Here is an 18,679-nt window from a genome sequence, read left to right on the forward strand (position 1 = left end):
AGCATGATGCTCACATCAATTTAATAACAAAGTGACAGGAAAGGTGGGAAAGGTTAAGGCTAGGCAGGTGGACCTTCCATATCATTCCAAACATCAGAAGGTGGACTTGTTGGGAGTTGGGGAGACAAACAGTTAGCTTAACCAGCTCCTGACAGACCATGGTGCGTTCAACATTTACCTACACCAATGGAAGAGAAGGGACGCACCTAAATGTGCCTATTGTGACGACGAAGACACAGTTGAGCAAGCAATCTTCATATGTTGAAGGTGGGTGGAAGAAAGGCAGCTTTGTCATGAGGCTGTAGACCAGTTAAGCTTGGCCAACCTAATGGAACGTTGTTGTCCACCAAAGCTGCCTGGAAAGCAATAGTCATTTTGTTGGAGTATCCTACGAAAGAAAACAGAGGAAGAAAGGACGTGAGTATCATAGCCAACATGGGTGGATGATGAGGAGACAACCTGGGCAAGGAGGAAGTTGGGGGGCTCCTCGGGGTCATCTACTGCCATGAGATACCCAGGACTCCCCAACCCATCAAATGCAGACCCACAGGTAGAACAGCAGTCTGAGAATTAGGGCCGCAAGGCAGGTATCCGGGCTGCTGTATAAGGGGGAGATTTTTTAATGTGTCACTGCATTATACAGGAAACCCCACACACCCAGTAGGGCAGGTGCTGGGCATCTGGCTGCAGATTTTCCCTCCAACCGAAAAAAAAAGAAGGTATCTGTACCATCCACCTAAAGTGATCACTTTTTTCAGTCACTGCCTCAAAAGTAAGGAATTTCAAAAACCCATTTTTCATAGATTGTAAAGCCATATAATAAGAACACATTGGCAAAGCACATCAAACAATGGGAATATTTTTTAAATCTGTAATGTGACTGGTTACTTATGAACTTAATTTATATTATAGCTCACTTGTAAAAGGTGTTCCTAATGCCAAATACAGGACACCATATTTCACTTCCTTATTTATATGTGGTTAATGAACAACATTTTTTTGAGTAATTGTACTAAGCTCAGCCATGCACATTAAGCGCTGTATAATTTTCTGGTCGTATTTTAAGGAATTACAAACAATTTGTTTATTATTCTTTACAACCCCTCTCACAAAAACAAATAATCCATTGCTTTTATGATTGAATTTACTGAATTAAATTTATTGTTTTTTATCCAATATCTGAGGACCCTCCACACTATTTTACACAGACAAGATCTAATATAATCTTTATCTAAAGAAAGTGTCAATAATATATAACTGATAATAATTAAAGTATTTTATAGCCCTGTACAAGCTTTCTTTTTCAATAGTTATTAAAATATTCATTCTATTTGTTAAAAATATACAAAACAGTAAAAGTACGCATGATTTTATTAATAAAAAAAAAACTCTGTCACCTTATTCTCGTAACTATAGGTTTTTTGTAGTTTCTTTCAAAACATAATATAATTGTAAATTAAATAAATGAATACAATTCATTTAATTTCATCAAACATGGCACCTTGGGATATTATGAATACTTTTTATCATATAAATAAAAATTAGAAAAATACATTATACTGGATGAACAACTTAGAAACCAAACTGGCTTGAACTGCATTATTTAAGTGTCACTTTAATGTTGCTATCACCACTTTTGGTCTTGTGTATTACTACTCCAATCTATTTTGTTTGTCAGTTATAAAAACTACTTGTGTTTCAGGGTAGTATATCATTCCTTGCAATTGTGTTTTTCTAAAAGTGGAAGCTTATATATGTTCTGGATCCTTCCAAGAAACATGGAAAAATTTCTGAATCAAAGTATCCCGCAAAGAATAGCATACGCCAGTGTTTCCCAACCTTTAGTTTGTGATGATGGGATGGATGGTCCAGAGGCATACTTAAATTAAATTGAAAATTATCCAAACAAAGCAAATAATAATTAAATAAGTAAGTAAAACGTGAAATAAAATAAATACATTGTATGGAAAGAATTAAATTCTCTACAAATTTTGTTGCAAAATCGATTTGATTACTGGCAATTTAGCAAAGTTATTTATGTAAGCCCTAAAAAATTGAGATTTGCAACAATTTTTTTTGTTTTACAATTATTAAAAAAAAAAAAAAAACATTACTACTCATACTGTTATGGAAATTATTTTATTCAAATTTTCAGGTCAAAAACCATAGGAAACTGTCAAATTTACCCCTTAATTTAGATTCAAAGAATTTAGTATGGCTTCATTTTATCCTTAGAGCAGAACTCAGGGTGAAATTTTCTGCAAGGTATAATTTGAAACCGAAGCATTTTCTGACTGATGATTATATAATGTTTTCTTTATTTTCATTTGTAGAACATGACCTGTTATTCTTTCAATTTATTTCCAAAACACCTACATATAAAGGGTAATATAAATATTAATCATGTATAAATAACAGGAAAATATATAAATAATAAATTACAAGTATTTATAAATAATAAATATGAAAATAAAGTATGTTTAATAAATTATAATTTACATTGAAAACAAAAAAATCATACAACAGATATGTTCTATACAAAAATAGTAAAAAACAAAGAAACTGAAGCAGATGTGTACAGGAAATAAATAAATAACATTAATATACATAAGATTCTAAGTCAGTGAGTATCCAAAAAATAATATTTATTACAATAAAATAAACAGAGGTTATAAATACTAGTGATGATAAAATAATATTAAAAAAAAAATTATATAAATATAAGGTGGATGTACTATAAAATGCATAAATAAAATAAGCAATAACTTAATTTGCATCTGAAAAACTACTTAAAAAAATAATCAAACACAATAAAAAAGAATGTATTACAATTATCTAATGATACAATAAATACAGCATTGCTTGAAATTAAAAATAAATTTAAAAATTGTTAAAAATTAAAAAAAAAGAATTTATTTTATGTATATAAATATATATATATCAAACGACACAATTCTAATATGATATACATGTATTATATAGCATCATTAAAAAAAGAAAAGATTTTTAGAACATTACAGGACTGAGAAATGTTCAAACACAACTTAAAATACTATTAGTGAAAATTCCAAAATAACAAGTATAAAGTTGTTACACGGAGATTATAGAAATATAAATAATTAATAGAGAAATTTATTGATTAGAAAAGTACTACATACATAAATTTAAAGATAAATGTGGAAACCAATAAATTCCTGAACAGAAATCAATTGATGTATAATTAGCAAAAGTATAAGTTAGGTAAAAAACAAAGAGAACATTTGAAAATCATTCAATTTATGAATTTATTCCTGATAACCAAACCAAACTGCACTATTATTATAAAACTAATAATGTTTTTTTAAACACAGAATCACTGATTAATTGCTATGAAAAAGCAAAAATGTTCTGTTTTACATAGAAGAATAGTAGAATAACATGCACACTATTACTGTTTTGGTGATCAACCCAAAAATAAAGTTCATCTAAAAAAAAACCTGTTGAAAATAATATATAAAATATTATCTCTTACGAATTAATAACATTTTTATTTAATAATTTCCATTAAACAAGTTTATGACATAATTACTTTTCTGTATACTGTAGCTTCTAAAAAAAATTAATTTTCATCATTTACATACATTTTTATGTTAAGATCTTAAAGATACCTTATCTGTAATTGTAAAATGAAAATTAAAAGAGACTAAGAGGTTAAGACAGAAAGCTACTAGACTATAGTTCCACTAGTTTTACATAACGGATAGACTGTTGTACATATATATACCTATATGTCTTATGTCTTACTTATATCTTTGCATTTTATAAATTTGAAAAACCTCTATCAAAATATCTGTTAAAAAATATTTTACTAATAATTTAAAAAAGGAAAATAGACGTGGTACAAAATTATAAGCAAATACAAGTTTCCTACTAAAATGAGCTTTAAACTGTACATATGAGAACAAAACCCAAGACAAATCAACAATAGAAAGAAAGCATACTCTGTACGATCTAAACAGAATGATTTTGAAAGGACCTTAATTTACACAGTGATATTAACAATTAACATGCTCAATGAAAAAACAGATGAAATTAATGAGAATGACTTACCCAAAATACATAAATAGATTAACAAAGATGTTATTTCTAACAATCCACAATTAAGCAGTTCATTTAACAAAGTGTTTGCTTCGATAACCAATTCAAAAGTTTATAGATAAAAATAAATAAGCTAATAAAAGAAAACCACCTTATATTTTACAAAAAGCCACAGTTTAAAAGCTTTTTAATAGTACACAATTAAGTGTACAAAACTCATGAAATTAGAAATTTTTTTTATTACATTACATTAAATATGAAATTAAAACAGATGTGCAAGAATGCATAACAGTTTTCAGTAAACATAAAAAGAAACATAATATGTAATACAAGCTTACCGGTGATGTAAAAAGTGTGGGTGAAATTCCACCACCGGTGGAAGTTGCTGCACCAGGAGCCAAACCTGGCATGCTACCACGCTGACGACCTGTACTGCTTATTGACCCAGGATGGATGTTTGGTTGTGACACTACTCATAAAAATAAAATATTATTCTAGAAAACACATTAACTAGATTTACATAACAATTTTAGCATTTAGACACCTTTAAAAGCATTAGGAGGAAAATAAAAAAAGATTAAAAAACCATTAACAAGTAGCTTGCACCCATGATTTTTATTTACATATTGTCTTATCTATTGGAACGCCACGGTATGTACTTTGTTCGGTGACAAACTTGATAAGATTAAAACACAAACTTGAGAAAAAAGAGGTTTGAAGCAGAATCTGATAGAAAGAACTGGATTTCATATAAGTGGAATGATGAATAAATTAGCTTATGCAGGTAAATATCCCCATGACTGACATTTTTTGACATTTCTAATGAATAAGTTTGATATATAACATTCAAATAATACTATCATTTCTAGATAAATAAGATAGTTTCACCTTTCTGAAGAAAAACTTCTGTAATTTTCAATTTTTAAGACTAAATTAGTGGACATACGAGGTCTGTTCAGAAAATAACCAAACTTTATTTTTTTAATCTTTATTAATTTTACAGATTATTGGTCCTTGTCCCCCTTCAACGTACTCTCCTCCCATATTCACACACTTTTCCCCCAACGGTGTTTCTGCTTGCGAAGCAGTCCTGGATAGCTTCAAGTGAAATGGCCTTTAAGGTCTCTGATGAATTTGATTTAATGTCATCAGTAGTCTCAAAACGGCGTTCTGTCATCACAGATTTTAATTTTGGAAATAAGAAAAAAATCACAAGGAGCCAGGTCTGGCAAGTAGGGACACTGAGGGAGAACAATCATCTGATGTTTGACACAAAACTGACAAACTGACAAAGCCGAGTGTGTAGGCGCATTGTCGTGGTAAAGGACCCATGAGTTATCTTACCACAAGTCTGGTCTCTTTTTGCAAATTTTTTCACCTAACCATTGTAAAAAGCCTTGGTAGTTCTCATGGTTCACTGTTTCACCTTGAAGCAAGAATTCAAAATGCACAATTTCATTAAAATCGAAAAAAATAGAGAGGATCAATTTGACATTAGATCAAGACTGACATGCTTTCTTGGGGCAAGGAGATCATTTGCCAATCCATTGTGATGACTGAAATTTTGTTACACTAACCTCTGCTGCAAGTTCTCTGAGAGTAAATCAACAATTTGCACGCATCAGATTTTTTATTTTCTGAACATGTGTGTCATCAGTTTAAGTCGAAGGCCTTCCTGGTCGAGGGTCATCTTCAGTTGACTGTGACCACTTTTAAACCATGAAAACCATTTGTAACATTGTGTACAGCCCAGAGCATCATCTCCATAAGCTTGTTTCAAAAGTTGAAACATTTCTGTGAAAGTTTTCCCCAGTTTCACACAAAATTTTACACTGTATCATTGCTCCCGAACATCACACATTATAAAAATCGCTGCTAACATTTAAACACAATGCACTCAAACAACAATAACACAAAAACTAAATGAGATTGGTTTGCTTGTTGTTTCTCCCGCCACCACTCCATTTGGTCGCCCTAAAGCATAAGACCGAATGTCTGTGCCACAAACGGCTACTGAGCCTCGAAACAGTTTAGCAACCAGTGTCCTAAATAGCTCCTAGAGCTTACCTAACAGCGTGAGTGGACTAAGCGCAGTGCCATACACCACCAGCTTACATGTCCCAACCGCTCACTTGTCATATATTTACTAAAATGGGTAGGCGCACCCCGTTAACCACTAAAAATATATATAACACTATAAATATACCCACTAAAAATATATATGACATCCATAAATTAAAATTTACTTTGTAAAGACAGCAATTCGCTGCCACGCCTAGGTCACTGAATGCCAGCAAGTACCTGTCACCATACTAAAGCGCTTGAGCCGTAACTGGCTGGTGGTCAGCCATATATCTCAAGGTTAGCTTCCCGCAGCAGTGCATTAGCAGTCTTTCCCTTAAGTAAACTACTGATGTCAGTTAAACATAACAACCGCATCAAGGAACTCCCACATGGTCTGACAATGCAGCTCTCACCACATTGACTCATCACTTGTGAATGGCCAATTTTCCCCATGACCTCTAAGTTCCAGGGTGGCCCGGTCTCTGGGCCCCACAAGAGCAGGGCAGTCAAACATCAGGTGTTCATTCGACTGGACCTCTCCGCAGACACACAGCTCATCTGCTGCCAGGCAGAACCAAAACAGATATTGGTTCAAATTAATATGGTTAGTGAGCACCTGGGCACCTGTTCCCCTTAAAAACAAACTCGAGGCATACCATCCCCCCCAGATCCCGTATAAACTTGTACAGGGGTCTTCCCTTAGTCATATTATCCCATTCCAGCTGCCATGCATCCATTGCAAGGCTCTGCAGCCTTTTCCACAGGCGGAAGATGGGCAACTGAATGAAATTTTGTTCCAGTGCATTGTGATCATCGTTCCGTTCTGGTGCTGGCCCGGCCCAAAACCACATCCTAAATAACTCGGCCTCCCGGCCTCTTCGCAATCTCCACATGGCTGCCCGTACATTCACCACTAAATCGATTGGGATAGCCTTTCCCATTACAGTGGTAGCCTCTTAGGAGGTTGTTTTAAAAACACCAGTGCATACAGTTAAGGCTCTGCACTGGGCACTCCCACGTGCTCTATTCATATCCAACTTATGCGCCCAAACAGGCAACACGTAAGAAATCATGCTTTCGAAGACACCTCTGCACACCATGTAGATTTGACGGCCAAACAACCCACAGTCCTTCCAAGCAATCCTCCTAAGTTTGTGCATCACTGAGACGGCGTCCACTGCTACTTGCCTAATGTGGTTGCTAAACAGCAACTTCTCATCAAACAAACACCTAGATACTTATGAATTCTCACTCAGCTGATTACAAAGCCTTTAAACTTAATGTGGGGGTTTCGACTGCATGATAATTTGTCTGCACCCTTGAGAAGTATAAACTTCGTCTTGGGCACAGAAGTCTTTAAATTTTGAATGTCCATCCAACACTCTGCGGTCGACAAGGCCAGTTGCGCTTGATCTTCAGCTGCAGTCGTGAATTACCACGAACTAAAAGAAGACAGTCATTAGCAAAAGCTTGGGCCATGACCTCTTCTGGAAATGTCAATCCCAGAAACCCGTCAAATACCAGGTTCCACAGCAGGGAACCAAGAACGAAACCCTGCGGGCTTCCCCTGGTGACGGATTTTTTCCACAGCTAGGTGTGCATTTTTAAACAGCCGTAAAATTAGACAAATAGGGCTACGGCGTTCCAACTCATGGAGGACAGAGCTTCAACACAAGGAAGGAAATGCTGCCTCTATGTCTAAAAATTGCCAAAATATATTTACAGTCGGCGCTTTCCACCTCGGCAAGAGCATGTAAGATGCAATCTACAGTGCCAACCCCTTTCGTGGAGCCATACTTGCCTGGATTTAGAAAACAGTTCACCTCAATGCTTTCCCACAGCTGTTCCACAACCAGCCATTCAAACAACTTGCTGATTATTGGCAAAAGGCTGATGGGCCGATAACTGCCGACCTCACTAGGATCCTTTCCTGGTTTTAAGAGCACCCTCACCAAAGCCACTTTTCAACAAATCGGGAAGCAGCCTGCCACCTCATGACAGGTTGTTCACCTCATTAACAGCCTGCCAAGCGACTCTCTTACGACAGGCAGCAGATGGTAGAATATATCCTGATCAAGTTGGTCAATCCTCGGTGCTTTTTACAGTGCCAATCGAGAAACCACTCAAGTCTATATCTAAGGGATCCACAGCCCTGTAGCCACCACCCTAATGCTGACCTCTGCTTCACCCTCCAGAACATCTGGAAACAGAGTATCCAGGAACGCCTGGTAAGTCGCCACAGTTGTTAAAGCGTGGTCACAACCACCAAACCTGCATCAAACACTGGACAGCACGTGCAATGGCTTTGGCCAGTAACATGATTTTGCAAGCTGCCAGAGACTACGCTGCAACTCGCTTATCGAGTCTTGCGATAACTTGAATCTGGTTTCCTTGAGTGCATGAACATACTCATTACAGGCGTAATGAGATCCGCAGATGCTCAGCGTGCATGTCATCAATGATAATGCCTGTTAGGGGGCGACGCTGGTATCTTCTCCTAGCAGACCTAACTCTTGTGCGCAGGATGGCGCTAGGCATTCCCCGATCAGTGAACTGGCCACTACCTAAGGGTCTGTCCATTGGCTGAGGCTGCTGTAAGACCCTATCACAGCCAGTCTTGATAACCCAGTCGAATTGTTCAGCCATCAATTCCACCTCCTCTCTGTGCTCCATGCGCCATTCCAACCCCCTGCAAGGCAGCCGCGCGCGAACTTGTGCCGCAGCCTGTGCTGATTCAGGCCTTTTCGGTTATAGCATCCTGAATCTGGAACTCTTAGAACGCCTCCGTAAATGATCTCATAGGTTATAAGCCTATGATCGCTCACACTGGCCTCAGGTGTGACAGTCCAACTACTTGTACTTCGCAGCAAGTTACCCATCACCAAAGTGACGTCAATGTAACTTTTCCCCAGTTTGGAAGAGAAATTTGACAGTTGTTCTGCATCATTAATCAAATAGAGGTTCGTGACTTCCACGAACTGTTCGAGACCAGTGCCTCTGGGGTCAGTGAGTGGTGAACCCCAGGCTTGGTATTAGCATCCAGAGCAACCAGCACTCTGGTGCCTGGGAGACCATCAAGAATCCTACCCAACTTCACCAGCAATTCATCAATACTCCATCCAAACTGGAAGTATCCTGACACTAGTATGACATTGAGTGTACTCCTCGTGACTCATACGACAGTGAATTGCTCATTTGACCATTGGGGAATCCAAAAGACACCCCAATGAATCTGAGCCAACCACGACCACAAAGATCGGCCGCCCCCCACAAGAATGAATAACATCCACCCCGTGAACCACTCTACCCCCGACCGCATATGGCTCCTGGACCAAGAGGACCTCAAGGTTGTACTCCTCAAGGAGCCTCATGGCTGCCCGGGCATGATGCAGATTCAACTGCCCCAGGCACAAACATTGGAGTCCAAACATGGTGGAGTCTGTCCTCAAAGGCTTCCCCCAATTCATGTATTGCCATAAGCTGTTTTTTACAGCTCTTGCCCTTGTAATATCATACACCCTGCACTGCCTACCCACGACCCGCTGTCCAGCATCATTGCCTTTCACCAAGGTACAGGCAGCGCACTTGGCAGACGCAGACTTGCCAGGCAATTGGTTGCCCTGTGCCCTGGAAGAGCATGACCACACGATCTTCAACTGCACCCTGCAGTGGAGAGAGGTGTGACCAAAGCCCTGACACCTGTAGCACCAGGCAACCTCTATATGGTTGACGACCCTACATGAGGTCCACCCGAAAAACGAACATCCACCAGCCATTCACGTGCCAGATCTTTGGCGAGGTCTCCAACATCCAGTAACTCTTTGGGGCTTCTTTCCTCCCAAGCTGTCTGACCACCTTGGTTTCCCAAAGGAAATCCTCGACAGACATATCCAATGTAGGATTTTGCCTACGCATGGCCCTGAGGATTTTGGGCTCCTCCACCCTTGGCATATTGTATACCAATATCTGCGGCCTCCACTCAGCCAGCAACTGAGCCTTCCGCCCACTAATCGGACTAATCCGCTTAGGCACTGGCGCAGGCAGTCACTGTGGCAAAGGAGACAGGCTTTTTAACCTTCTCCTCCACCCGTTTCATAGACTTGTGAAGTTCACCCAGAGCTTCAACCGTTACCGACTTGAAGCCCCTGACTCCCTCCACAACCTGGTCCACCTTGTCGGACAGTCGTGAGACAACAGAATCCAAGGCAAGGTTGGCACCTTGGAGTCCCTCACATTTTAATGTCAGACCCGAAACCAACAACGCATACTGACTCAAATAGGAGTCAACAAGCTGCCAAACATCCAAGGACACTCTCGACTCCTTTTTTGAGGAGATTTGGCTCCACTCTGACCGCATCTCCTCAGTCCACCCTAAACCTTCAGAACTGGAGGTCACCTGCTTCTCAAAACCTGCTCGAAACTTCAAAAGCTAAAAGCTCCTAAGTCAGACCACCGGCAAGGTCAGAGCAAAATCCCTTCCCGAACCTGCCAGAGGATCCAGAAAGTTTATTGGCCTCACGAACTACAAATTGGGGGCACCAACACACAAATAAAATGTCCTTATTAAGCTGACAGTGGCCCTCCTGCAACACACTACGCCGCTGTTCTGTGAAAAATTTCGCAGCAACACAGGTTGACTAACTGCCACCAATCATTGTACAGCCCCAATGGCGTGTACATAGAACACTGTCCTTGCAGAAAATCACTAACAATAATACAAATTGCAAGTTTACAGTACGAGGCCAGAGGCCGAGAAGTGATAAATAGAAAACTAAATGAGATATCAACAATCCAAGAACATGTAGTTACAGAGGAGGTTATATGGAACACAACACTGCCAACTGCATGTCACTAAATATCTCCTCTGGCACACAAATAAAAATGTTCAGTTATTTTCTGTACAGACCTCATTCACTATAATCGGAAATATGAAAAGTGCTGTGAACTGTCAATTTTTTTAAGGATATCATTAAAGTATTATTTCCCACTGTCAGTAATTAAATGGAACTGTATGTAGTATTGCATATTATGCCAGAGCACAACATTAAGCATAGGAACTTGAGTTCAGCTCAAACACAGTTCCTGGATGCCTGCATTCAGGCATCCACGGTTAATTTGATATTAAACGAGAATAGCATAGTACAGTAGAAAATGCAATAAAATCATATAGACTAGACTAGTAACAATATAATTCACGTTAAAAAAAATCTATACCTTAAATATTGCACTGTTAGAGAATACTATTTTTCATAAAAATAAGATATAATCCTTTTGGCATTGAATGTACAATCTATCCTAGCCTAATCTCAGCAGGCAGGATCATGGCTAAACTACAAAATTGTGCATTAAAATTAATTTAAAAAAGAAATATTGAGATCTGACATAATAAAATTTTTATGTCTCATTTTTTCCAGGTACTCACCAAAGGTTACCCAGATACTGCTGAACAAAACATTGTGTGAATATTTAACCAACAAACTTACGTTAAAAGATATATAGGATATGTTCAGAACTGTAATCCTTGAGAAGATTTGAAGGATGAGTTTGAGTTCTTTTGGACTAATTTTTGTGAAAACTTAAATATTGGTTTTGTTAATCCGTTCAGTGACAGATACTTAACATAAAAAATGATTGAATGTCAAATAAGTAATCAGGATAAAAAAATAAATGTTAAAAGTACAGTTGAAAGTACAAAACGTTCTTAGCACACATTTAAGGAAGGAATCACAACCTGTTGCCTACTTCCTGAAGTAGATTACCAAATAACCTTTCATGAAATAATTGAAAAAAAAAATTTAATGAACTGATTTGAATTATGACCGCCAGAACTCCCAAAAGTACTGACTCAACTGGTTATTATAAAAGTCATCTCTACAACTTTAAATTTATGAAGCTGTATCAATATCTTTCCAAAACATGATGAACAGATTAGCATATCTCTGAAGTTAAAATTAAATTCTACCAAAAGATCAAAACAAATATCCTATGCTATTTATCACAAGCCCATTAGGTGAGTGTTGGATATGATCACCACAGTCAAACTGTTCCCTGACAGCTGTGGCAGTCAAAATAAAAACAAAACTACACTGAGATGTTATTAAGATGGTATTACTGGAAGTTTAAAGAACATAAGCTTTTGTCCAATTGCTGGTCATTCATGTACTCCTCCTGAAAGGGTATTTGGAAATCTGAAATGAAAGTTTAAAGCAAAGTTTATGATGAACAACCTTGATGAATATATCTAGGTAATAGAGTAACATTTCATAGTATCACATATCAAACAAGATTGCCCCATTCAAGATTGGAAATTGTAGATGATGTACTGCAATGACCAGATCATGGCATTTTCAGTCTCTACAAGTGAAAAATATACTTTTCTCAAGGTTAAAAAGAAGAAAAGAAGGTTCTTGTTAACAGAGAACTAATTTATGTGTTTGTGGGTGCCGACCAAAAATCACTGATCAAGAAAGTAAATCACCAACAAATCCAAGAATAACATCTGATAGTAGAGGTGTAGTAATCAAAAGATGCAAAATGAATGATACACACTCTTACAAACCCTTCACTATGGAAATCAGTGGCATGGGTGAAGCAAAACTTGACTTTTATAGTAAAATTGAAGATGAAAGCTTAGAAGTTAACTCTGAAGATGAATCTGAATTAGTATAGAATATTTCTAATCATGTTTTTTTTCTGACACATTTATCATAATAGTTATTTTCTTATTAAGCTGCTATCTATGTTTTTTAGTTTATTCATTCTGTCACAACAATCACAGATATTGTAATTTTGCTATGAAGTCTTGTGTTGACTAACACTATAACTTTTATGTTTTACATTTATTCACAATTTTTCAAATGGCTATTTAATATTTTTTATTTATTTTTTTGGAGTTTGATTCTTTAGATAAGGAAGGAAGACATTATCTTTTTTCAGTATTATTAAATAGATTACTATTTTATTAAGCATAATACTTTTCTCACAAGTGAAACCATAGATTTTAATTTTTTTGAAACAAAAATCATACCAAAGCTTCAATGTGAACAAGCTCATATGTTTTGCTTAAACAAAAAAGTGTACAAACACCTTCAAATGAATTTAACACCATTTTCATATCAGCTACTCAAATCTTATTGTTATTTTTTTTTTTTTTTTACAAAAATTTCTTACAATATTTACAGTACTTCAACAAAACCTAAATGTTAAAAAAGAGTACCATGTGAGGCAAATATGCAATAAAGCTAAGGTAGAAGCTAAATAACCAGTAAAATATGCTAAAAACCCTCTAATCTGTGAAAAATATATACTTCAAGCTCAAAAATACAAAGAAAATATTATAATACACAAAGTAAATAACTGGGAAAACATGATGTTCCCAGTTAACATGAAATAAATATTTTCAAGTTAAAAAATATGTACAACACAAAATGGATAAGATCGTCAAATCAGTAAAAAAAAACATATATAAACACAAGAAGTATAAAGCTCAAAAGGAAGCTTTTATACTCTGCATATTACAGATAACATGGCTCTTTACAAAGAAACAAAAGATGTCAGATGGGGACTGCAAAAGGTGTCAAGATACATAAGTAGAATATAAACACACACTATTACAATTCAGTATAGTGTATGTATTATCAAATTTGATAGAGCAACTACTCTTAAGACAGAATTTTCTCAGCACTGAGTGATTCTAACAGTTTTTCTGGCAGGACTGTCCTCTTTGTAAAAATATTAACAGTATGTTTTCAATTTTCAGTCATGGTGTTCTTGTTCAGTCAAGAACAAGTCTCCATAACTAAACTTCAGCTAGACACCAACTGAAATATAATTATGAGGTATCCTCATAATATAAACATAATATTAACAAAATATCACAAAGCACACAAAAAATTATATATATTTCTTCAATCACAATAAGCATTTTTATATAAAAATAAACAGATTTACCCATCCATTGCCACAGAAACACAACAAAAAATAATCCAACATGCCATGAATGTGTTACATGTATTACCACAAGAGGACCAATTAACATGACAATTTGTTTGTCAAATAACAAGTTGTTTAGACTAAAACACAGAAATTTATTTACCCTGATTTCAACATGTACTATGAACAGCACTGATTTCATTTCATCTAAACCACTAAACAAAGTAAATGAATAATTAACCTTACTGTGCATTTTAATAGATGTGTTCTTAGTTATAGTAATTGTCTTGTTTTTCAAATAATTCATGAAAAATGCAAACTGCAAATCTAAATGAAAATTGAAGTGGAAAAAATTAAATCTTTAAATATTTCTGCTCACTTACCAAGATTACAAAGAACAAAGTTTACTGTAGTTAACAAATTGATATATTTTAAAATTCTTCTATGATTAAATTTGTAGTGAAATGAGTCACGGACTCTAATAATAATTATTACATAAAAATAATTTCTTTTTTAATTCTCAGCTGGAATGAAATAAAAATGTGTTACTGTTCATTGGCAGTAAATAAGTAAATCACTGTCAGGAAAGTAAATTACTTACCAAGACTTATGATATTTGCATTTTGTGGCGCATCCATTGACACTTCACCAAGGCCATTTACAGAAATTCCATTCACCATATTAACAGCTGAAATAAATTTAAATAAAGAATTAACTGTAATATTCCTTAATCTGATATCACTTAAGATTAATCCTACAGCACTGATCTATTCAACAAAACATGTCATTTACTTTCCTGCAGGTTTTCAGAATAGATTAAATAGTATCAGATAAGTGCGGGAAAAATATGTCTTTCCTGCAAACAGTATAGAACCTGAGGTACTACATGATATAACAGGGGTGACCTGCAGGGAGACCCTGGCAGAACGGTGTGCGAAAAAGGGACAGAGACCAGTGTACTGGTGATCCCCAGAAATTGAAGCAATTAGGAAGAACTGTATTAAATACCAGCAGCAGGCCACAAGAGGAAGGAGAGGAGGAGACCCAGCAACCTATGAGAATGATGCAGAACTATGAAAACAAGCCCAGAACTAACTCAAACAGAAGATAATCAGAGCTAAGCAGAAAAGATGAAAAGAAATATGTAACAGGCTAGACGATAACCCTGTCAGAGATGCAAATCGCAAAAGCGATACCGAGGTTGCCGACTGCACAACTGGTTGAGGTCGTGCACAAACTCTTTCCTAAGGATTTGGAAAAGGAGAAATTATGGCTGGAGAGATTCCTTGGTTCACAACACAACTGAAGAATTAAGATTTGCAGCCGCAAACTAAAACCCTGAAAGGGACTGGATGGGGTGTCAGCAGAGATTATGAAGGTGCTCCTTGAGGCATTACCATTGACGTTCTTAGAGATGTTTGATAGAGTTATCCGCCAAGAGAAGATACACAGGAGTTGGAAACTGGCCAGGCTGGTCCTGGTAACCCATCGGGTTGGTCTAGTGGTGAACGCGTCTTCCCAAATCAGCTGATTTGGAAGCCAAGAGTTCCAGCATTCAAGTCCTTGTAAAGCCAGTTATTTCTACACGGATTTGAATACTAGATCATGGATACCGGTGTTCTTTGGTGGTTGGGTTTCAATTAACCACACATCTCAGGAATGGTCGAACTGAGAATGTACAAGACTACACTTCATTTACACTCATACATATCATCCTCATTCATCCTCTGACGTATTATCTAAACGGTAGTTACCGGAGGGTAAACAGAAAAAAAAGAGAAAGGCTGGTCCTGGTATCAAAGGAAAAGAAAAGGTTTAGACCCATAAAATTAATCAATACATTAGGGAAAATCTTTGAAGCCCTATTGACTCGTAGTTTGGAGATTAATCTAGAAAGACACTAGAAAGTCTAGAAAGACAAAGGGTGGCCTCTCAGACAACTAATTTGGATTTAGAAAAGAAAGGTCAACCATCAGGACTATCAGTAGAGTAATGCAGTCGGTGAATGTGGCAGCAACAGGTAACAGATATAGGAGGAAACCATTAATAATACTGGTAGATACCAAGAACACATTTATTAGTGTCTACTGGGATGCAATCCTGAAACTCCTGATGGAGAGGAGGGTAGCTCCCTACCTGGTCAGGATGGTCCAAGACTATCTGCCAGGTAGGGAAATGGTGGCTGTTTCAAGGAGAGGGGAGGAAGTAGTCATGGCCATGGAACAAGGGGTACCCTAAGGGTCAATAGTGAGCCCTCTGCTCTGGAAGGTGAGGCTATTAGCCAAAAAAACTAGAATGGGTAGTGGGATGGATGGCTGAAAGGGGCTTAACAGTTTCAGCCAATAAATCAGAGATGGTTCTCATGACAGTGAGGAGGCAGGTGCCAACCTTGTTAGACTGGAAGGAGCTGAGATGATCCCCTCTATGAGAGCCAGGTACCTCAGTGTCTGGCTCAACAACTTGAGGGGGTTCACAACACACATGGCAGAGGTACCTAAGAAGGCTGAAAGGGTCACCTCTGCATTAACCAGATTGATGGCAAACATCGGGAGCCCTAGAACCTCTAAGAGAAAAGTTATAGCAACTATGGTGACCTCTGTTATGATGTATGCAGCATCGGTAGGGTGCAAAACTCAACACAAGAGGCAAAAAGTGCACAGTGTCTACCAAAGACTGGTACTGAGAGTGGCGCAGGCGTACAGGTCGGTTTCCATCAAGGTGGTCCTTGGGATTATGGAAATGCCACCTGTGGGCCTCTTAGCAAAAAAGCATTCAGACAAGACACACAGGCAGGGATCCCACGGACACCAGAAGGACTTATTAGATAAATGACAAGAGAGGTGGGACAATGCAAAGACTGGACGATGGATGCATCATCTAACACCATTCATAAGCACCTGTATCACCAAAGGGTATGGGGAGATGGATTTCTGGATGGTCCAGTGCCTCTCGAGAAATGGATCGTTTGGGATCTACCTCCATGCAAGAAGACACAGATCAATGATATGCCAGTATTGTGAGGGTATGGACAATGTTGAGCATACCTTTCTGGGATGTCCAAGATGGGAGGCAGAAAGGGCACTTGACAAGGACATCTCACCTGAGGAGGTGATGGCAACTTTGATGGGTTCAAAGAATGATTGGAACAGATGTTCGAATTGGTTTTACAGAGTACTCTCGACAAAGTTTGAGAAAGAAACCTGAACGTAGGGTAATTCTGGTCTCAAAATGGGGGCAAAAGGCAAGCTTCCGAGGGTGGGCAGCGGAAGTCCAACAGGATCATGTCGCCGGGTGTCCCTGGGGGACACTGGATGCCTTCACAGAAGAGCAGCATGGGAAGTGCCCATTGACACTCATGGTGACAATGTCATACATTAGGGTGGTTCTGTAACCAAACCTTGGGAGGGGGAGGGTTTTTAGTAGGTCCCTGCTGCGGCAGGAAACCCCACACACCAAGCAGCGCCTTGATGTTTGGTTGCAAATTTTCCCAACTCCTACATAAAAAAAAAAGATTGGAGACACTGTTAAAGCAGCACAAGGAAGTATTTTAAAGTACTCCCTTGCAACAAACTAGTTCAGCAGTACATGAGATCTGACATCGGAAAGGAAACCAGCCATTTCGCATACAGAAGTACTGGTACAGTAAAGAAAAGAAAAGGATTATAAGAGAACAAGTGGAAAATATGCTGAGGCAGGAGGTGATAGAGCCATTGACATCGCCCTACAAAACTCACCAGTAGTCATTGTTAAGAAGGACTCTTCACCACGATTTTGTGTAGACTTCCGGTGCCTGAACAACATCACAGAAGATGTGGACTACAACTGATTTATGAGACTATTAAAGACCTGGGAAGCACCTGTGTGTTCTCTACAATCGACCTTAAAAAAGGCTAGTGGCAGATACCCGTTGAGGAATCAGCCAAACATTTTACACCCTTTTCAGTTCAGTTTACACCCAGTAGATAGCCGATATTAGTTCCAAGTCAAGCCATTCTGCTTAAAGAATGCACCTAGCACATTCCAGCACCTAATGCACAACGTTCTCACTGGCCTTCTACGCCAGTGCTGCCTCATCTTCCTGGACGATATCATTGTTTACAGTAGCTGGGAAGAAACTTACACCACCTAGACTTGGTTCTGGAATGCCTACAACTTCACCACCTGACGTGCACTTTGGAGAAATGCCAATTTGGCCAAGATGAGGTGTCATTTTTGGGTCATGAAATCACACCCACGGGCAATATTCCACAGGAGGAACACTTAGGTGCCATCATCGAACACATGACTACCAGATCAAGAAAAGAGCTGCAGAAATTTCTCGGCATCTGTCACTGGCTGCAAGAATATATCCCTAGATTTCAGAGCTTTCCGCAATGCTGACTGTCCTGTTGCAGTGAAAACACTGGAAATAACAGACACCACAAAGCAAGTCTTCAAATCTGTTCGGCAGGCCTTCAACAGACCGTTGAAGTTATCTCGGCCAGATCCAGAGCATCCTACAGTTTTGCAAACTGACACCAGCCAGTGAGGACTGGGAGCCATGCTTTACCAGCAAGCCAAAAACCCAGAGTGAAGAGTCATCTCATACACCAGCACGAAGCTTTCA

The 18,679-nt window shown here is 38.0% G+C and overlaps 1 protein-coding gene across 1 annotated transcript in view; it reads right to left on the reverse strand.

Moving 5' to 3' along the window:
* Positions 1 to 18,679, reverse strand: part of Art4 (arginine methyltransferase 4) — a 73,332-nt gene that overhangs the window by 8,714 nt on the left and 45,939 nt on the right. The window contains exons 10-11 of the mRNA XM_075362259.1: positions 14,675 to 14,761; positions 4,416 to 4,546 (exon numbers count right to left, since the gene is read on the reverse strand). Of these exons, the coding sequence (XP_075218374.1) occupies positions 4,416 to 4,546; positions 14,675 to 14,761 (218 nt within the window). The remainder of the gene's footprint in view (positions 1 to 4,415; positions 4,547 to 14,674; positions 14,762 to 18,679) is intronic.

This window comes from Lycorma delicatula, chromosome 4 (assembly GCF_047948215.1).
Source record: "Lycorma delicatula isolate Av1 chromosome 4, ASM4794821v1, whole genome shotgun sequence".
Classification (NCBI taxonomy): domain Eukaryota; kingdom Metazoa; phylum Arthropoda; class Insecta; order Hemiptera; family Fulgoridae; genus Lycorma; species Lycorma delicatula.